General features: G+C 47.6%; 1 protein-coding gene across 2 annotated transcripts in view; it reads right to left on the reverse strand.

Annotated features, from left to right (window-relative positions):
* Positions 1-21954, reverse strand: part of Plekhh1 (pleckstrin homology, MyTH4 and FERM domain containing H1) — a 48836-nt gene that overhangs the window by 22944 nt on the left and 3938 nt on the right. For both annotated transcript variants that reach the window (XM_075948486.1, XM_075948487.1), the window contains exons 2-7: positions 16408-16560; positions 8861-8923; positions 7744-7893; positions 4315-4398; positions 1899-1980; positions 1053-1807 (exon numbers count right to left, since the gene is read on the reverse strand). In XM_075948486.1, coding sequence (XP_075804601.1) covers positions 1053-1807; positions 1899-1980; positions 4315-4398; positions 7744-7893; positions 8861-8923; positions 16408-16530 — 1257 coding nt within the window. In that variant the 5' untranslated portion in view covers positions 16531-16560. The remainder of the gene's footprint in view (positions 1-1052; positions 1808-1898; positions 1981-4314; positions 4399-7743; positions 7894-8860; positions 8924-16407; positions 16561-21954) is intronic.

Here is a 21954-nt window from a genome sequence, read left to right on the forward strand (position 1 = left end):
ATCCTCACCACCCGTAAACCAGTAACACTCCGCCCTCCTGTGTTTATTTTAACCTTCATCGCAGATGTCAGACAAAGAAGAGGAACGGTAGAAAGAATGACCTCGTCCCCACCACCCGTCTTCACTCTGTACTAATGTACGTCCAGTCTTATTTTATCTGGATCCCCACCTCCATTCTAGACATCATGTCACTGTATAGAATGTCACCCATAAGGAAACTAAGGCTGAGACAAAAACAGCAACAATGGTAGACCACTGACCATTTACACGCACTGTTCACTACATATTTTAACTAATTATTTAGCATGTAGGGAGGTTTGTCTGCATGTATGTCTGTGCATCACTTGTGCATCTGGTACATTCTGAGGAGGCCAAAAAAGGTCATTTGATCTCCTGAAACTGTAGTTAGAGACAGTAGTGAACTGGGACCATGTGCATGCTGGGCCTCAAACCTGGGTCCTCTGGGAGAGCTGAACCATCCCTCCATCCCCTCAATATACATTCAGTCCTACCAGGAACCCCATTAGTAGGATCAGCAGGATGCCTCAGTGGGTAAAGACACTCGCCATCAAGCCCGACAACTTGAGTCAGATTTCCAGAATTTGCATGGTGGAAGAAGAAAACTGATTCCTACAAGTTGTCCTCTGACCTTCAGGTGGGCATCATGGCACACGAATGCCCCCCACCCCCAATTTAAGTGGGAATAAAGAGAGACCCCTACTATTCATCACCACCACCCTCATGTTGGGCCGCGGGCTTAGTTACGTGCCCAGGTGTGGCCTGATCTAGAGCAGAGCTCTTCACTTCCACGCATGATGCCTCAGAACCAAAGTGAGCTGAGGACATCACAAAACACCCGACTTGGCACATGGCACATGTCATTTCAGATTCTGCCTCTGCCCTGCCTAGGTGCGTGGGTCAGGCAGGCCTCAGTACCAGCCCCCCACATGACCATGAGGAGGAGCCTGACCTCATGGGCCCTAAATATCCTCAGTGAAGACCACGCATGTAGCTGGCTCTGTCCCCTGCCCAACCCTGAGAAAGTCACTTACCCAAGATGGAAACCGGTGCAGGGGGGGTGTAGGTGGCTTGTTCTCCAGTTCCCCTTCCTCCAGTTCAGCTCTGGGGGGCTTTGGGCTCTCTCTTTCTTCCTGTTTCCCTGATGGAGGTGGTTCCTCCATCTCCATCTTCTCTGCTTCTTCCCGGGCTTTAGCTCTGACTTCAGACTTGGAGAAGCCAGATGAGGGGAGGGCTGACAGAGCCCCAATCTTAATGCTTACCACATGGTTACAATGCCCAGGACCCACCTGGGGTTGACTGTGGTGTCTTTTGGTCACTTGGAAGCTGTCCCGGGAATTGCTGGGAGCCCGCACCTTTGGCAGGGTCAAGCTACTACCAGGGCCACCTTCCCTGGTAGAGATCTTAGTCCCAGGGAATGTCCCTCCCTGAGCAATGAGCAGATCATCCCTGTAAGAAACTGACCCATGTCTGGGGCTGCCAGGCTTCATGAACAGCTGGCTGGGCGAGCCCTCTCTTTGGAGATGGGATTTAAGGGTCTTGGCCTCTGCTATCTCCCCAGAGTAGACCATGCTGAAGTTCGAATCCTCACGACTTTTGGCTTCCGACGCCGAGTCCTTGTTCTGTAGGGTACTCAGAGCAGGTGCAGGCACAACCACCTTCGAAGTTTGAGTATGGGGATTACTGTCCTGTTCCACAGGCTGGGCTCTGGGTCCTGAAGGGACAGGATTCCCCTCTGTGGTTCCCTCAGGGACTACTAGTAGCTTCTCTGAAGGTGTCATCCGAAGATCTGTGGACGAGGCGAAACCAGACACACCTATTGAGGATGTCTTCCGTTCTTCCTACAACATGCCATGCCTAAAGACACTGGATCTACCTACCCTCAAGAGCATCCTGAAGGGCTTCCACCTGCTCCACTAGCTGCTGGTTATGGGCCTTCAGGTGTTCATTCTCTTTTTCAAGCTGGGCAAAAAGAAAATGACAGTTTAGGGGACCGTGTCACTTGTCATTCAGTGGTAGACTGATCCCTAGCCTGCCACAGCCCTGGGTTTGATACCTAGCAGTAAGGAAACAGAGCTTTAGGATGCCCAACCCCTGCTTGTTCATATATATAATACAAAACAAGCCTAAAGGTCCAAATCTTTAAAGTAGCACATGGTACCATTTGGGAACCCCTGCACTTTCTTTTCCAGTTTGTTTTTATTCTCATTCTTTCTCTCTTTCTCTCTCTCTCTCTCTCTCTCTCTCTCTCTCTCTCTCTCTCTCTCTCCCCCCCCCCTCTCCTGTGTGTGTGTGTGTGTGTGTGTGTGTGTGTGTGTGTGTGTGTACAATGACTTGGATACATTGCAGTTAATCTTTTTCTTTTCTTTTCTTTTCTTTTTTTTGAGGCGTGAGTCTGAGTACGTAGCCCGTGCTGTCCTGGAATATTTTTTTTTTAATTGTGAAGTATAGCACATACACAGAAAACTGCATCTCCCTTCAGTGAAGTGTTTAAACGATTCTGAAGCTGCTACTCATATGACCGCCTTGCAAGCAGAGTCAGCAGTCTGTCGGCACCTGACACTTCCCGATTTGTCCCTTCAGTCACTCTGTTCCCCCTCCTCACAAAAGACGACAGTTCTTCTTAGCTTACCCAACTTCTGCTTCTGCATTTTACCACCTCAGTCTGCGTTCCTACACAGCAGTTTAGGGGGACCCACACCCCCTCTAGCTGAGTGGCTGGCTACACGGTGTGTGCTTCTCTACATCACTTTGTTCCTCTCGCTGTGCTATCTGTGAATTCTGTCCTCGGGGTGGCTGTATTTTCTATTAAATTAAATAAGCCTGGGGCTGGAGAGATGGCTCAGAAGTTAAAAGCACTGGCTGTTCTTCTGGAAGTCCTGAGTTCAATTCCTAGCAACCACATGGTGGCTCACAACCATCTATAGTGAGATCTGGTGCCCTCTTCTGGCATCCAGGTGTACATGCAGACAGAACACTACATACATAATAAATAAATAAATAAACAAACAAATCTTTTTTTTTAAAAAAATTAATTAAGCATAGCACAATTTTACTGAACACTTTTCAAGCATGGGCCAGATAAGGGTTGGGGCCTAATTTATTCTGAGTTCTGTTCCCAAGAACTCACAGTCCAGTGGGTCCCTCTGTCTGTTTAGAAAGAACCAACTGTTGGCTAGTAACGCTACAGTATCTAGTCCCGGCTTCCTAAATGCAGCTGTAGCCAGTGATGAACTACAGAATGCACGGATAGAGAGGAAGAGGAGCTGAGGGAGGAGAGAACCAGAGGTGCTTGGCGTGAACAAAGTTTCTGTCTGGGGTGAGAGGCAGCTTTGGGAACAGGTGGTGGTGATGGACACACGATATGCTGTGCTTTATGTGCTTCTTATCGGCATCTGGGTACTTTATAAACGGTAAAATGGCAATGTTTATGTATTCTTTACCGCAATCTGAGGAGGGGGACATGGGGTTTCACTGCATAGCCCAGATTGGCCCCAAACTCACAGAGCTCTGCCTCTCTAATGCTGGGATTAAGGGTGTGTGCCACCACATCAAGCCTGACCACAATCCTTTTAAAAAGATTTATTTTTAGTTGTTGCTCTGAGCATGTGTGTGTCTGTGGGTGCTTGCAGAGTCCAGGGAGTTGGGGCCTCCAGAGCTGGAGGGACGAGCAGCTGTGAGTTGCCCAATTTAGGTTCCGGGACCCGAACTCAGTCCCTCTGCATACATGCTGTTACCCACGGGGCCATTTCTGAGTCCATAGCTTACAATATTTTAAATAGGGAATGAGAAGGAACAAATGGCATTGTGATGCGCTCACTAAGAAGCAGCCGAGAGGATTCTCAGAAACTTCCCAATACAGCCTAGGCAGTTTGGATGCTCACCTTAGGAGACCTGGATAGAGGTGGGCAGTCCTTGGGCTTCCCACAGGTCAGGGAACCCTGATTGCTCTTCGAGCAGATTAGGGAGGGTGACTTGATCGGGGGAGGGGAGGGAAATGGGAGGCGGTTGCGGGGAGGAGGCAGAAATCCTTAATAAATAAATAAATAAAAAAAAATAAAAAAAAAAAAAAAAAAAGAAACTTCCCAATACTAATCCCATCTTCCCAACCGCAAACCCAGTCCTGGGCTAGAGGAGGCTTCAGGAAACCTGACCAAGACAAGGGAAAGGAAGGGATGAGAAGGAAAGTGAAGCTGGCTGTGTCTGAACTCCCACCATGCAGGATTGTGGGTAAGCAAGACAGCAGTCCGGCAGAGCGGGGCCCTGGACAGGACCTCAGGCTGACCTTCCACTCACCTCTGCTAACTTTACTGTCACCCATTCCTTGATCTTTGCAGCTTTTTCTTGAACAATTTTGGCTTCTTCAGCTCTTGTCTGTTTCTGTGAGGAGAAAGCCTTTGGTTAATTACAGCAGTCAGAAAGGGAGGAGGGCCAAGAGAAGGAACCCAGACTGGATGGGGTGATGCAGCAGAGAAAATGAACTCTTTTTATGGCTTTTAAGATTCTTGGGCATGATACTGCACACTTACGATCTCAGCACTTGGGGGGCTGAGGCAGGTGGATCCCGAGATCAGATGGACGAAACAACAAAATTTTGATAAAATAAAACTTAAAGTGGGAAGGGCTTTTTCCTACATATTATACAAATCCTAAAAACCCACTGAGGAAAAAACTAAATAATAAATCCATATACCATCTCTACAAATTACTGTGTGACAAGAGAAAATGGCTAAACCAACTGAACTACCAGCGGAGGGCTAGCCACGGAGGTGTATACCTGCACACTCAGCTACGCACGGGCTTAGGTGGGCAGCAGTCGAGCACAGGTTCAAGACCAGCCTGGGCAAATAGGGAGACCCATTTTCAAAACAAAACAAAAGACCTACTGGAGAAAGATCTGTAACAAAAACGACACACATACAGATGGCTAGTTACCACGAACAACCCAATAAACACGCAAAGCATGCAAAGGATACAAACGGGAAGTCAACAGAAAAAGGACCCATGAGAGGCTGTGAAGCCCGACCACAAGTATACAGATATATAGGACATCATTTCCCTCTATCGGGCTGGCTTGATAGAACCCCCGAGTATCAAGAATACTGGGAGTGATTCTCACACTCACGAAAAAGGCCTCTGTGGAGACAATCAGACAACGTCTACCAGTGTTTCAAGCATACATACCCTTGGTCTAGCAGGGCCACTGCAAAGGAAGCGCTCACTGCAATGCTATTTGAGGAAACAACACAACATAGGAACCCCAAACTTGAACCAGGCTGGGTGCCCACAAACAAGAGTGACTTAAGTAGACACGGCACAACCACAGAATGAGAGTCCCTGAGCTTTACACAGAGATCAGTGAGAGGCAGAAATGAAGCCTGGGGAGGACGGGAAATGCTGCTCCCCATTCTAGACCCTTCCGGATGGTTTGTTCTTTACCAGAACATACACTATGCTTACAATTAAAAAAATGCTGAATGAGCACAGAAGTAGTATTTCTCAAAATAATCAATTGAAAAGTTATTCATCTAGCCTTTAATTCCAGCACTAAGGAGCAGAGGCAGATGGATCTCTGAGTTTGAGGCTAGCCTGGTCTAGTTCTAGGACAGCCATCGCCATATGGATCTCTGAGTTTGAGGCTAGCCTGGTCTAGTTCTAGGACAGCCATCGCCATATAGTAAACTTCCGTCTCAAGAAAGAAAAGGTTTGCATCTATAGGCAGTGAAAACTGAGAATATAGCTCCGTGGTAGAACAGTCACTTACCATGCATAAGAGTGTAAGTTTGAGCATCAGTACTGGGGGGAAGGCTTAAAAGAACTCGAGGATAAAATGAAATGTGAGTTCCGATCCTACAGGAAATTCTCTGGCTGTGAAGTATTAGGCACTAAACCTAATCTCTCTGGCCTCGAATCTGCCCCTCTAAAGGAGAGATAAGCTATCTCCCTCCTGCTGGGCCATTCTGAGGGTGAAATAAGAATACAGAGTTCAGTGCTTACTGCAGTTATCAGCCGGCTTAAATGAGAACTACTTCCAAACCTAAAAAGCATGGAGCACGTGGTGACCCCTGAGTGGTTCTTCCTGTTACACTTCTAGGAAAAACTGCCTGACAGTTCTCAGACGACAGACAGACTGCAAAGCAGAAGTCTGTGGAAAGGACCTGGGAATGTGGGAACTTCAGGTTAGTTTGTCAGACCTTAAGAGACCTTAAAGGTCACCTAGTTCAAAGCTGGTAAACAATTGCCCTGAGGCCAAACTCAGTCTTTTCCCTCGTTTGTCTCCCACATATTTTTATAAATAAAGCTTTATTAGAACACAGCCATATCCACTCATTTACAGATCACCAATATTGATTTCACTCTGTGACAGCAGAACTGGGCAGTTGTAACACGGACTATACGGCCTGCAAAACAAAAACCAATTAAATTCCTTGGCCCTGTATAAAAAGCCAGTGGATACCTGACATCCTCTCAGGGAGGTCATGGAAACTGAGACCCAGGGATGAAATGTAGCCGAACAACATTCTTTCCCATCTGCTCTTTACCTATTGGTTATAATTGTAAACAAATGTTTTTCTAATCTGAGGTTAAGTCATTCTGCCCCACCAACCACTTCTTCCAACTCTGAGCTACTCAAAGAAAAAAAAATATCTCTAAAATCAGTGGATAAAATTCTGTCTTCTTGGACACAAGGCATCCAGCTGCATAAAAGGCACATCCAGTAAGGGATGTTCAAGGGAATACTGACAATTACCCACAATGACTGGAAGGAGGGGCTTGGGTCAGCTGAGACCTTTAAGAGAATGCACATGTAGATATGTCGGTCTCCCGACCCTACCCCTGGGCTTGTGGCTGGGGATGGATGGGGATGGAGATGTCACCAGAGGAAAGCTGGGCAGATGAAGCCAGGGACGAGGATGGAACCAGGATGGGGAAGACATGGTAGCATGTGTCCATCATCCCAGCACTTGGAAAGTAGAGGCAGGAAGACAGGAGGTCAAAGCCAGCCCGGGTTGCATGATGGCGGTAAAAAGACTATAAAGGGGAGGAAGTGTGGGCACAGGAAGTAGCAGAAGGGCCAGAGGGGTTCTGGAGTCCCTAGGAGAAGGAATGCTAACTTGCTGCAGTACTGGACAGTGGTCTGTGAGGCTCCCTTGAAGTTGTGAGAAATCTCCATTTTCAGAGGCAACCTAGTCTCTGCCTGCTCAGGTTCATTGAGAAACTTTGACCAACCAGCAGACCAAGGCTGACTATCCAGTCCTATGCTGTTCCAGTCACTCTACAGCCAGGTATCAAGTAGCACATGCTGGCCTGGTACAAGGCCACCACAGAGAAGGAAAAGATCTCCTTACCGGGCCCAACCACGTGTTTGATATTCTACACGGATACCTAGGGGTAATTAACTCCCAAACCTCGGAGCTTTCATAACCTCCATTGTTTGAAGCTGTAAAATGAGAGTCAGTGAGTCAGGCAATTTCCTCAGAGTATCAAGCAGAGGTGACGTTCTCCTCCAGATCAGCCTGCCTCCAGGGTCTGCTTCCTCTACCTTCCCTGAGCTTCTGATGAACGGATGTGAAGAAGACACTAATGATCACCATGTAAGAGAACAGTCTCATGAAAAAGTGAGTTCCCTATCACTCGGGGCTCATGCACAGGGTTGGAGACACTGAGGCCAACTGGTCCAGACGCTGAGAGGGGAAACAGGCTCCGCCTCACGTTAGTTCCTACCTGCTTCTCCAGCTGTGCCTCCAGCTGACTGATGAGCTCATCTTTGCTCTGCAAGGCCTTCAGCAGTTCTTGGTACTTTTGGTGCAAGCTACCCGTGGAGTCCACATTCTTCAGACTGGACAGCTTGATCTTCTCTTCCATCACACTCACCTGAAAAGTATCAACAAGTCTTCCTAAGGTCTCAGATCACCATGTAGTGTGTGCAATGGAGTGGGCTAACCCCTTGATGCTTCAGAATATGCCTCTTAGGCCCTTACCCAGGGCAATCTAGACCAATTAATGATGCGACCATTGATGCTTTTATCTGAGCAAAAGAAGGAATTGACAACAGAGAAACTCATTTTGGCTGCTCTGAAAAGACCAGCTACATCCTAGGCCTTGTCTTTGTGGGATGGGGCAGAGGGTTGATGTTAGGAAGGAGCTGAGCAGTTGGATTCCGGAGGAAATCTGCTCCCACTCCATGGGGGCAAAGATGCTACTCCCAGGACATCCACGTGTTTCCCTACGTTTCCTAACCCTCTTAGAGTTAGACAGGACCATGCCATTCATCTGACCAAAGGGCTGTAGTAGAAACAATACATCATTTCTGGGCTAAAGAGTTGACAATTTTGTTGTTTTAAGACAAGGCTTTTCTATGTAGCCCTGAATGACTTGAACTAGCTGTACTGGTCTCAAGTATTTGAAATCTGGTACATGGGTAACCAGCAAATTCTCTCCAGTGAAAATCAACAAGGCTGTGTGTTCCAGGCGGGGGTGTCCAAACATTGTAACATGACAGTGTCACCTACAAATCTGTTGTGCTGGGATGCATGTGGAGCCCATAGGTTGTGTGTGCCTGTGTAACCAGCTAGACAGTGGAACCTCTTTGGGCCTGGATTCCCGAATCACCGTGGAAGCTGACTCTGTGGTTAATCCTAATGGAAGTGTACCAGGTATGAGGACTAAAAACGATAAAACACAGACTACAGATTCAATTTGTTCCTGCAGCACGGCCAGGTTGGACTAATATACCCACTCACGACACCAAGCCTACCCAAAGATCCCTCATTAGCACAGAAAGCTCCGTGGGAAGACCATCGTCCCATGTGCTCTCCCACCGCCCACCACGCCCAGTTACCTGAGTCTCTGCATCCTCTGCTCTCTGCTCAGCCTCCAGCAGCCTCTGCTCCAGTTCCTGCATCTGTGAAGTCAGAGACGGAGGGGCGGTATCAGTACCAAGCCCTGACAATGAAAGTGGCAACAGGGTACTCAAGTACACAGACACCACAAGGCCACACTTCACCCGGATATCAGGGTAGAGATCGTCACGGCAATTCTCAGCTCTCTGGTCCCAAGTTTACCGAGCAGATGGAGGGTCACTGCTGTCTTCATCACTGTGGGACAATAGTCCCTTGTATAGGATGTCACTGTCATTCTCCCTGAACACCACTGCCCCAAACCTGCCTTAGTCTCTTGTGCCTCTTTCCTCTCTACACTGGGTGATGGGTAGGGCCACGGTGCTGTCTGCCCACGTACCCAGCAGGGAGCACACTCCTATACAGGCCTACCTTTTGCCACTGGCAAGACAGTGCTCCTTCCACCCCAAGTATCTACCAGCTGGAGGAAAATGGCGCTCATGAGTCTCCTCTTGATTGATTTCATTAATTAAAAAAAAAATAGAAAAAGGCCAGGCATGGTGGCAGTGGCCTTTAGTCCCAACACTTGGGAGGCAGAGACAAGTGAATTTCTGTGAGTTCACGGACAGTCTGACCAGCTAAGACCAGCTAGAGCTATATAGTAAGATCCTGGGGGGAGAGGGGTAAATAAACAGAAAAAAAAAGATACCTGAGTATTTGTATGCTTGTGTTTGAGCTGGGGATTAAATAAAATCTGGGGTCATGATGATCCAGTAACCCCTATACTTAAAATAATTCTAGCTAAGTAGGTAAAAGCATTTGCTGTGTAAGCAATTCCATCTCTGGAAACAGACGTAGTGGTTTGCATATGTAATCTCGGCACTTCTACCACGAGATGGGGTATGACAGGAGGCAGAGACAGACCGGGCAGGGAATGAGCCAACTAGTGGTGGCATCAAGAGGAGGGTAAGAACCAATTCCTGAAAGTTGTCCTCTGACTGCCATACATATACCTAGACGCACACTAATAAAATGAAGTTTTAAACTTCTATCTAGCACAGAGTGTAGCAGTGTACACTTGCAAGAACAGCCCCAAGAGATGGAGACAGAAAGATTAAGAAACACAAGATGAGCACAGAGAAAATTCCTGACAGCTTGGGCCACATAAGCCCATGTCCAAAAAGAAGTAAAGAGAGACAGAGACAGACAAACAGACAACATATACAAGGCCAGCCAGATGACTTAACAGATGAAGGACTCTTGCTATGCCTGGTGGCCTAAGTTAAATCTCAAAACCCATAAAGGTCAAAGGAGAGAGTTAGCTCCAGAGTTGACCTTTGACCTCCACATGTGCCAGGACATGTGTGCCTACACAAACACACCATGCATGCACATTTAAACAATTAATTAAAAGAACCTGCCTACTTTGCTGGCTGGAGATGTAGTACCGTGGTCCACTTGCCTAGCATGTGCAAGGCTCTGGATGCACACTGTCCCAGAACCATAAAAGACAGGGGTTAGGGAGAGTCTAGCTCCCTGCCAGGAGAGGCATAGTGTTTAGGTCTTTTTTTGAAACAGGGTCTCTCTACATAACCCTGGCTGCCCTGGAACTCTCTGTAGACCAGGTGGATCTCCAACTTACACAGAGATCTGGCTGCCTTTGCCACCTGAGTGCTGGGGTTAAAGGCATGCACCACGATACTTGGCTAATTCTGGAATCTTATTCAGGGGCTCATCAGGGACCAGATCTAAACTGCAGCCTTTGGAACAGGTCGTGGCCTACAGGGCACCCCTTTGGAACAGGTCGTGGCCTACAGGGCACCCCTTTGCAGCTCCACAAGCTCAGAGCTTAGCAGGTGGAGGATAGGTTTTCCCTCAAGTGACCCCTCTATGTGCTGCATAAACCACTTATGCAAAGGACAAATTTTCATGGCTGACTCTCATGTCAAGGGTCCTGTGCCTTTCCTGAGATAATGCCAGACATTTTCCCTCCATCCATCCCTACCCATCCATTTGAAACATACCTTACCCATGTCCTCTCTGTAACTGGATAGAATCAGCGTCCCCTACTTTCTTAGCTCTAGTCCTCACCTCACTGTTCACTGAAGATTCGACTTCTCTTGATATTCAACCTTCTCTCCCATGGCCTAGATCCTGGCTTGATATTACCAGGCAGTCAGCAATTGCCTGTGCCTTTTCATGGGCCTACCTCAGCTGCAATCCCAATTTCCTTGAGCAAAGATGGAAAGGAAAGGGAAGGAGCCCCGTTAGTGTGGGACAGGGGATGTTACACCAGAACCACAAGTCATGTTTAAGGACCTGAGGATCTTTTTTTCTGAGGTTGTCCTTCCCTTATCCATTTGTCCATCTTTTCTAGGATCAAGAATACTTTCTAGGGGGCTGGGGAGATGGCTCAGTGGTTAACAGCACTGACTGTTCTTCCAAAGTATCCAGGTTCAATTCCCAGCACCCACATGACAGCTCACAACTGTCTGTAACTCCAGTTCCAGGGGATCCAATTCCCATTCCTGACTTCTGCAGGCAGACACATGCACGTTAGGCAAAACACTCATACACATAAATATAAAACAAAACGTAAGAGAACTTTTCATTTGGTTCGGTTTGTGAGATAGGGCATCTACCTACGTAGCCCAGGCTGTCCTCAAGCTCACGATCCTCCTGCCTCAGCCTCCTGAGTGCTGAGATTAAAGGTGCATGACCACACTGGGGGCCGTTTAAGAAGAAAAGCACGATGCCTACCCATGCTTCTCCTCCTGTACCCATCAATTACCAATGCTGGCCTTGAATGTAGAGACATTTTCAATGCTCCTGTTTTTATGAAAACAGATTTTCCCCATCGCGGCTGGAGTGCTCGCAGGTGTAATCAAGCTGACATTGATTCTCCTTTCCCTGAATGCTCTCCCTGGAGCAGTAGCGGATGTGACTTCTCCACACAGCCTTTAGGACACACACCTGGAGCTGTGAGATCTGGCTCTGGGGATAGGCCACCCATTCTCTGGGCTCTGCTCTTCCTCTCGAGGGTTCCCTAAGACCATGTCCTCAGCTCTCCTCTCAGCGTGTGGGTCTGTAGTGACGTGCCAGCCAAGGAGGTGTCAGGTTTATGCAGCTGTCAAGGATCTGCTTTCACCAGCTGCAGTTAAGAGTCATAAGCTCCCTAGAACTTGGCCGTAGCAACCTGATGAAAAGCACTTGGCACCAGTCTGGTATTCAACTCCCCATGTCCACAGCAACTTGCGACACGTGGCAACACTGTGAAATACCAGCCCCATGGCAGCAGGAGCAGCAGGGCATCTCCTACACCCAAGCACAGCACTGCCATGCCAAAGGGTTACCTGAGCTAAGAACCACTTCACCCTGGGTCTCCACTGTCCCTTTGAAAAGGGGGGGGGGGCTCAAGCCAGCTGTGGTGGTACCTGCCTATAATGCCAGCACTTGGGAAGTGGTGGCAGAAGAATCAGGAGTTCAAGGTTATCCTTGGCTACTCAGGTGTTTAAAGTCAGCCTGAGCTCAGTGAGACTGTTTAAAAACAAACCCCCAAAAGCTGGGGGCGTCACTCAAGAGACTAAAGCACTGTTTACCATGTACAAAGCCCTGGGCTCGATTCCCAGCATGCCAAAAGTGAGTGTCAACATTCTTACTACTACCTTTTATCCACTGGATAAAAGAGCAGAGGCGAAGCCAAGGTTTCGGAGCCTAGCTGATGCCCTCATGTGGCTTTAGAACAGGCATCAGTCTTCTGAGTACAGTGGTTTCAGGTGGACATTAGTGCCTGACTAGAACGTCTCCCAGTTTTCATACATCAAACTACTGTATATTTATATATACATATTATATATGAATATATAAGTATATATACATCAAACGACCATATGCTTATCTATAATAAATGTATATAATACGTATATATAAGCATATAGCCGTTTGATGTATATATACTTAGATATACTGATATATACATATATAATGTGTATATATAAATATACCGTAGTTTGGGGTGTATATATATGTGTGTGTGTGTCTCCTATGAGTAAATATTTAGATTTACTTCTACCATTTTGGCCTTTCTATATACCCTTTCCTCTTCTGTTTGTTTTTTGAGAGAAGGTCTCATGTAATTCGAACTTGACCTGACCCTGTGCTTCTACCTTGTGGGTGCTGGGATTACAGGCATGCACTACCATACCTGGCTTATAGCCCCTTTTCTATACTTTTCCTGTTTGTAACCTTTAATTTCAATTCCTCATTGTGGTGATCTGAAAGTTAATGTATAACCTAGTTTTATTCATTATCACGCTTATTATTCTAGACTCAAAGACAGCTGACTACTGAGGAGGTAACTTGGTGGCTGAGTGCTTGTCTAGCATGCATGAGGTCCTGGGCTCCATTTCTAATTCCATACAATGAGAAAGAGGGAGGGGAGGAAGTGGGAGGGAAGGGAACAACTGGTTGTTGTGCGATGGATTCTCTCTAGAAAATAAAACATCTTAGTTTTAGCTGAGCACGTGGCTATTGAGAATAAAGACATTTCCCAGCCTCCCTTGATGCTGAGTATACATGACTAAGATATGGCCAGTGAGATCTGGGCAGAAGGAACACACGCAACCTCTCGGTCATACACTTAAAAGACAGAGTGGGGCCGTGGGCATCAGGATGAATCATCTTTAAGCTCAGGGCTGGATTGCTTCTGTCTGGGAATCTACACCTGACAGACACAAGCACCGTCTGGTCTAAACTGTTGTGTTCTGTCTTAGCCACACTATTAAATAGTTAAGACAGAAGACAGTGATGCTCAAGTTTTTTATCCTGTTCTCATTCCTTCTGCCTTCTGAATCTGTGGCTTCACCTCTCTTATCAAGTTTGGGATGTTTTTAGTCATAATTTTCTCAAATAATCCCTCTCCTTCATGTCCTTCTCCAAGGCCATTATAGAGCAGAATTTGGAACAGGCTCATGGTCCTGGCACTCACATCTTGCTGTGTCTTTCTTTTTCTGTGTTGTCTTCCTAGAGGTTTCCCTGGTGGGCTCTGCCCGTTCCTATCTTCTGGGCAGAGCACCTGCCTTCCACGCATAAGGCCCTACGTTTGATCCCTAGTAACAGACACAGCCTATCTTACGGTGCCAGCCTGATGTTCAATCTATCCACTGAAAAACCCATCCCAAGGAGAACACTTTCTCAAAGGTCTATCTGGTTTTCAAGCCTGCCTGGTCCTTTTGGATACTGTGTTGTTCTTGTCTCAGGTTTTCAATTTCTTTATTCTGTCATCAGTGGTTTTTAATGAATTAATTTAAGTCTCTTGTCCATGGGTCTATCATTAGAAGACCAATTATTTCTTGTGTATGTGAATTCCTACTAACTATAGACCACCCCCCTCCCCCCAGGCACTAGTCATTTTGGATAACACATCTGTCTTCACTAAGGTTCATTTTGATTCCTGGGGGCTCCTGGGTGGTCTGGATTGAAGTCTTGTTCCTCCAAAGAAACTGTGAGTCTATGTGAGTCTATTCCTACAAGTTTCTCCTGTGCCCCCCCCCCACTCCCCAGAACTCAGGTTCTTAAATCAGCTATATAAATCTAATGGTAAATGACTGTTCTTCCCAGAGCCTTAAGTCTGAGAAGCTGTGGCCATCTCTTGGTGCTGGGGGGCTGATTCTCTTACCTTCATCTACCTTGTTATTTCTAAGCAGTCCGGATTACACGGGATACTCAGTTTTAGCTCCAAGCACCAAACCATGTCTGACTCCACAGATGTAAAACCTCCAACCTGAAACCTTACGTGACGAAGGGGAGGCTGGTCACTTAGCCCACCTCACTCAGGTGCTCGAAGGGAGCACTTCTGCCTTGTCCCTCTTTCCTCCCTGGGGAGGCCTCTTGCTCTTTTCAGGTTAGAGTCCATTTCCCCCCTCAGGGTTCCTACCGTGCTCTATTCAGGGTTCTCCCTTTGTCTTGTTTATCTGTGCTGTTGCCTACTTTCAGAAGTCTTCCCCGGTGTGTGTTCCATTCCACTTAGCTGAGTGTACCCCAGTCACCTTTCCTTTCCCTTGTCCTCTCCCCAAATGCCACAGCCTAAGGCAAGGTCCTCAGACTTTACAGTGACAAAACCATTTTCTAGCAGCCAGTTAGCCACAGGTTACTAAAGCACCCCAGAGATTTAGAACAAGAGGACTAGAGTGACCCACGAACAGCCGTTCTAAGCAAGCAACCCCCCAGGTGACTGTGGCCAAGTGGTTCTGACCACACCAACCTTAGACCTGCAACCCTCTCCCTCAGGTGCCTAAAGTCTTACCAGCCCACTGGCAGTACCTGGCTGGCACCCACAGGAACCCTATGCTGTCTGAACTAAGAAAGTGATGCCAACAGACCCAAGGTTCACGAATTCAAGTCCAAGCTAGTCCGAGGCCACACCTCAGCCACGGGAATGCCGAAAGCGACACCACTGACTGGCCTTCCCACACTTCAGGGTTCAGGACTGCCAGATGGCCAGGTCATGGGTTCCGTTCTTCCCAGCTTTACTAATCAAGGTTTGGACCTTACCTAAAAGGGTGAGCTGAACTTTACCTTTGTACTAAGAAAGCGTTAGCTAAGCACACTGATACTGTAATCAGAAGCGCCAGGAGAAGGGGTGACTCACTCACCCGTTGTGTTCCTGCACAAATACATTGTAACTGCAGGTTTCCACTCCCTAAATGAGAGTTAGCCACTTGAACGGTATCTTCCCAAAGAAATGTGACCAAAGAGGTGAGTTGTGCAGACCAACCGACCTGAGCATATAAAGATAACACCTGTTCTCATTACTTAGCGCCCCCACCCTTCCGGAAGCCATTAGATACCAGTCTCAAAATGACCAAGAGGTGGAAGTTCACAGAGCCAGACAGGTTGAGAGTCAGGCAGGGCTGACTCCAAAGCTTATCTGTTGTCCCTAGAAAATCGGGCATTTTACTGAGGCTCATCGGCTTATAGGGGATGGACAAGGAGGGTGGAGATTTTTACTGTGCTCCTAAAAAAAAAAATCATCCAGCCCACAAAGAGAATGAAATTGTTAGCCATAGGAGTAATAGTAAAAGAAGTAACGGTGGAGATGGAGAGCCAGGAGGGATCAAAGTGACAGAGGACCAGGATGGTTGTATCATTTTTAAAAAATTTTAATAGTTTGTTTCTGACAGGGTCTCACTATGTCGCCCAGGTGGGCCTCAAATTCCAGGAGTGGCATTGAACTCACAGAGCCCTGCCTGCTTCTGCCTCCTGAGTGCTGGTATTTAGATTGTGCCACACCATCATACCCAGCTTGACTGTATCATCCCATCCTTTAGTGTGTGGCACTTGGGGTGGCCGAGTCAGGAGAAATGTCGGATGAAAGCTTAGTGAATAAAACAAAAACAAAAAAACCCTACTTTTCATTTTCCATAAAAAACATGGCAAAGTCTTAATGGGAGTTCACTTTTCCCAACTTGCCCTCTCAACTCTGAACCTGACATTGGCTACAGGCCCCAGCCCTGGTGTGAGGGAACTTCCTGCTCCCCAGGGGACTCACCTTGTCAGCCAGCAGCTCCCTTATCTTGCTGGCCTGCAGGCGGAATCGGAACAGCTGGGTCTCCAGGGAAAGGCAGCGCTTCTGCCAGTCGATGCTGGCCACCTCCATCTTGACTTCTGCCATTGCTGGAGTCCAGGTATTCCCAGGAGCACACTGAGAAAGGGGAGGTGGAGAGTGAGGAGGAGGAATGAGAGGGAAGGGGGAACGGCAGAGAAAGCAGGGTGTGGAAAAGAGGTGGATCCCTCTTCTCTCAGCCCAGGGTGTCCGGCTGCAGGACCAGGAGGCGTAACTACGTCCGAACAAACCTGAGGCACCTTCAGAAGAACCTGGTTTCCTTCTCTTTCTGTGGCAGTTTTAATGTAGTTCATCTCATCTTAGGAAGAGTTTCTCTTGGGCTTTAAATCCTCTTAATTAGCATACAGAGCATTAGGTTTTACTGTGGCATTTTCAAATAGAAATGGTTTTTGTCGATTCCCCTTCTCCAACCCACAGCCCCCACTTGGAGTCCCAGGCACCTTCTTCCCATTCACGTCACCTGCACACTATTGCCCCTCCCTTCCTCAACACCTTTCTTCCTTTCTTGTTCCCGGTCTAGTTTCACAACTGTTGCTGGAACTCCTTCCCTGGGGAGATGTAAACAAACGCCAACTCCCTCCTTCGAGGGCACCAACAACAAACCGAAGATAATTGCACCAAAGGCCAACTTGGGAAACCAGGGAATTTATCAGGCTTACCCAGAAAAGGAGTAAAGGGGCGCTTACAGGAATGTGGGCCACCACAAAGTAATCGTACCCCCAGCATGGGTGACAACGTCCCCATAGCTGCACAGAGGCTTCTCCTCAGTCCAATTTCCATTCCTGTCTACATACGCTAGCACCACAAGGCGTGCGAGATGAGGACATAATTACACACAACTGTCCAGGAGGTGAGACGAGACCTTCAGGAATCTCAGGGGGGTGGGGCGAGGACCCTCCCCAGCCCTCCTTCCGTGGGGGAGTGTCAACAGTCAGCAGCCCCATCCTGGGGGGTCACCTGCAAACAGTCACAGCTGATGGAATGAAAAGTGGCCCTTAACCTTGGATGACAGCACTCTACAGTAACAGCCTCTACCCACGGGTGTTCAAAACCTACTCACACACACAGACGCTGAAAGCTAAGATCCACGCGTGAGATAGAAGCCTTTCTGAGTCTAGGTCAAGGTCACCTTACTTAATATAGTAATATCCGGATCTATCAATGTTTCTACAAATTGCATAATCACATTTTTATTTATAGCTGAGCAAAACTCCACTTGGCATGAGCCCCATTTTCACTGTCCACTCAACATTCAGGCTGGTCCCATTTCCTTGGTATTAGAAACAGTACAATGAGGAACACGGATGAGCAAGTGTCTCTGTGGTAGGACATGAAGTCTCCGGGGAATGTGCTCAGGAGTAGTGTGGCTGGGTCACCTGGAAGTTCTATTTTTAATGTTTATTACACTTTAACATATGACCTGACTGTAATTCACGGTGCTCATATACTTCCGGGTGTGCAGCCATCCACGGGAGCGTGGTTCCCTACCAGGGGCCACACCCTCAAAGAAAACTGTCCCTAGCTCCTCAGTGAGGGGCGGAGGTCCGTGAACTCCTGCTGTGATTTCTACATCCCATTAGTTCATATTTACACTCCTATTAGCGGTGGCTAATGGTCCCTCTTGCCCCGCAACCTCGCCAGCATTGCTGCCACCCGCTTTCTTGACGAGAGCTCTTCCAACTGGGGCAAGAGGGGAAACCTAGGGCTCTCTTGCTTCTCACTTAATTGTCTACTCAACCATGCTATCGGATGCCATCCTAGGCTCTGCAGACGAGAAAGCAGAAGTCCCTGCCTCGAAGTTTTCCACTGCCATGTGGATACATAGGTGCAGGGAAGGGGCTGAGTATAGGGGTCGGGGGGCCTTGGTGTTTAGGTAAACCTTACAGTGAAAAACAGATTCCTCCAAGGTCGCACAGCCAACTGGAGACAGAGCTCTGGCTCCCACCTTCATCCTGACTCTCGATCTCTGTAGTCTGTTAGGTGAGCTGAGGGCAGACTGGAAATAAGCTTTGGGTTTCCTTGACACTTTGCTGTTTAGCTGAGATCTTGCCAAATGTCATCAGTTCACCCTGACTGAGACCAAACTCTCGTTCTCCCAACCCCTTCTAGTCTCGTAAGACGCAAGCCAGACTTCTAGATGTCTTGTTCCAGCCTCTGGTGATAGCTGCCTTTCACAACCCCAGCCAGGGGAATTTACCCAGATGCCTCCAACTTGTAGTTTAGACCATAAGAACTGGGTCTAGGATGAGAAAAGAAGCAGGCGTGAGTGTGCCTGAGCCTGGGGGCAGCGGCCGGGGGCAGCAGGAAGACGTGATAAGCATCAGGACTTGTCTTCCCCACACCACCATTGGTACTCTCAGCAGCAAGCAGAAACAAGGCCTGGCCAAACCCTGAGAAACCACCACCTGCAACACCAGGTCGACAGAGTGAGCAGGGTGGTGGACATGCATGTGGTACAGACACACATGCAGGCAAAACACCCATACACATAGAAGTTAAAGAAAGCAGTGGCAATTGTGACACGAACAAGGATCACAAGCACACGAATGCACGTAAAAACAACGAGGCCGTAAATTTGAAAAGGATTATGTGAGGATACGTGGGAGAGTTTGGAGAGAATAAAGAGAAGACGGAAATGATATAATTATAATTTCAAAGTATTTCTTAAATTATTTAAAAAAATAGTAACAAGTGTGTGTATGTCTGTGTTTGTTGCCGTGACTTGAACCTAGGGACTCATGCGTGCTAAGTGCCCGCCCACCCAAGCCCTGACTGCTGATGGTTTGGGAAGCTGAATAGTAAGCCTGTGGAAGTCTGTCACACTGAATAGTAAGCCTGTGGAAGTCTGTCACACTGAATAGTAAGCCTGTGGAAGTTTGTCACACTGAATAGTAAGCCTGTGGAAGTTTGTCACACTGAATAGTAAGCCTGTGGAAGTCTGTCACACTGAATAGTAAGCCTGTGGAAGTCTGTCACACTGAATAGTAAGCCTGTGGAAGTCTGTCACACTGAATAGTAAGCCTGTGGAAGTCTGTCACACTGAATAGTAAGCCTGTGGAAGTCTGTCACACTGAATAGTAAGCCTGTGGAAGTCTGTCACACTGAATAGTAAGCCTGTGGAAGTCTGTCACACTGAATAGTAAGCCTGTGGAAGTTTGTCACACTGAATAGTAAGCCTGTGGAAGTTTGTTATACTGGTCTTTCTACTTATGCTTGGAAATTTCTTTAATAAAATGTGTTGTGGCCGGGAGGGGGGGGGAGGGTGGTGGTGGCGCACGCCTTTAATCCCAGCACTTGGGAGGCAGAGGCAGGCGGATCTCTGTGAGTTCAAGACCAGCCTGGTCTACAAGAGCTAGTTCCAGGCAGGACAGGCTCCAAAACCACAGAGAAACCCTGTCTCGAAAAAAACCAATAAATAAATAAATAAATAAATAAATAAAAAATAAAATGTGTTGTGTTTTGAAATCCTCTTCTCTAGTCTTCAGGAGCTGTGTGGCCTCTGAAACCCCAGTCACTTTCTGTGCTGTCACCAGATAGCAGCGCTACCCGAGAGCAATAATGAGTCGCCCGCGTGGCTGATCACCAGTGCGGTTTCTCCCTTCACACTTGGCTTGGATTAATTGGTTTCTCCCATTATGTTTTGTGTTTGTCTGTTTGTTTTGTTTTTGAGACACAGTTTCTCTGTGTAGCCCTGGCTGAGCTGGAACTCACAGAGATCTGCCTGCCTCTGCCTGCACTAGGCCCCTCTCCCTCTAAGCTTCACAAATAGCTGTCACTCCTTGGGTCCTTATTGTGTGGCAGGCACTTGCAGTTTCTTTAACCCTCGGGTCAACCTAAAAACTGCAGGAAGCCACTACTGACCACACACAGAAGGTCACCTGGAACAGAGTCTGAGTAACTTCAACACACAGTGCCATAGCTGGTCAGCACTGGGACTGCTGGGGTTGTTTCCAAATTCCATCTACCATAAATAATAATAATAATAAAATAAGGAAAGAGGCCGGTGGTACAGGTCACTAGCAATAACAATACAGTAATACACCTGCTTGTCTAGCATACTTAAGGCACCCGGTCTGAGTGGGACAGTGGTGGGGCAGGGGTGGGGATGGCGGGCATTCTATTTCTGATCCTACAAAGAGTAAGATAAATTATTAAGAACAAGGAAAGTGCTTTCAAATATCTTTCAAAAGCCTTAACACAAAGGTAAACCTATAGCCCAGATTTTCCAAGGCATCTAAGACTCAGATATTCTGCCGCTACAAACCTCCACAGGCTCAGACACTGGTCATGTGAGCAGACCTTGGGAGAAGGGCTGAACAATCACACCACTGATAGGTCTAGGGCCTGATTCTTTGGGCTCTGGGATCCTCTGAACACTGGACACATGACCTAAGCCCAGAAGTGTCATCCTAGACAATAGGGACTTTGTGACCTCCCAGCCATTCCCACTTCAAAAGACTGGGACCAACTGGAACAAGCAGGAAGACAAACGACAAAAACAAAACATGACCTTATCTGAGCTAAGATCGCTGCTGTGAAGACAAACAGAGCCTAGGAGGGCTGGGAGAGGCTGGGAGGCTTTAAGGTGGAAGCTCCTTGTCCTTTGGGGAGATTCTGTTTTTCATCCTACAAACAGGAAAGGTGGCAGATCTGAGACTAGGACTTGAGGAGTCTTGCACTCTAGTTCAGGCTAAGAACTAAAACACCTAGAAGAACCCAGCGGTGGGAGGCAGGATACAGGAAATTTGGTGAATAGAGTTTGATTTAAATACTTAAGTCCTTCTTTTGATTGTCCCAACTGCCCCAGAGATTCTGTGGGGACTGGAAAATGCTGGATTATCTGTCCTCCAGAATCTTGGAAGTGAACTGTTTCTAGTTCCCCTGGCCCTGATATCCGAGATTACACTTAGACTCCAAGAGTGCTTTCTCTATTCTGCTTCAGGACTTCATAGATCTAGACCAACAAGTGATCTGGTTACTCCTCCTCCCTGCCTAAGGGATGCTGACAAGTCCTCAGAAGGCTAGGGCTCGTGCTAGGCTTGCCGTGGCATGTGAGGGGATTTAAGGGTTTGGAATCAGATCTAGAATAAGGCATCTACTGCCAAGTCAAAGGCCCGGGGCTCTTAGGGCTAAAGCAGGTGGTAGGACCAACAGCTATAAAACAAGAAATGTTATGGGAAGGTGCTAATAAACCCAACTTTACCTGCTAAGTGTCCTTACACTTGCACTACCCAAAAAGATGTTCAAGGATAAACAGAAACAAGAAGGAGACTAGCCTAATAAATTCTCATGTGCCTCACACAGCAACAACTTCATCACCCCCATGGCCATTCTTCTAAAACCTGTTCTTTTACTTTTAGTGGAGCCCAGAAGGCTGAGTGCACCACAGATGGACCAGATGATTGCCAGGGCCCTACCTGCCGTCCTGAAGCTTAGCAATCCCAGTCCTAGAGGCCCACAGGGGCATGCTAG

Source organism: Microtus pennsylvanicus, chromosome 14 (assembly GCF_037038515.1).
Source record: "Microtus pennsylvanicus isolate mMicPen1 chromosome 14, mMicPen1.hap1, whole genome shotgun sequence".
Lineage (NCBI taxonomy): Eukaryota > Metazoa > Chordata > Mammalia > Rodentia > Cricetidae > Microtus > Microtus pennsylvanicus.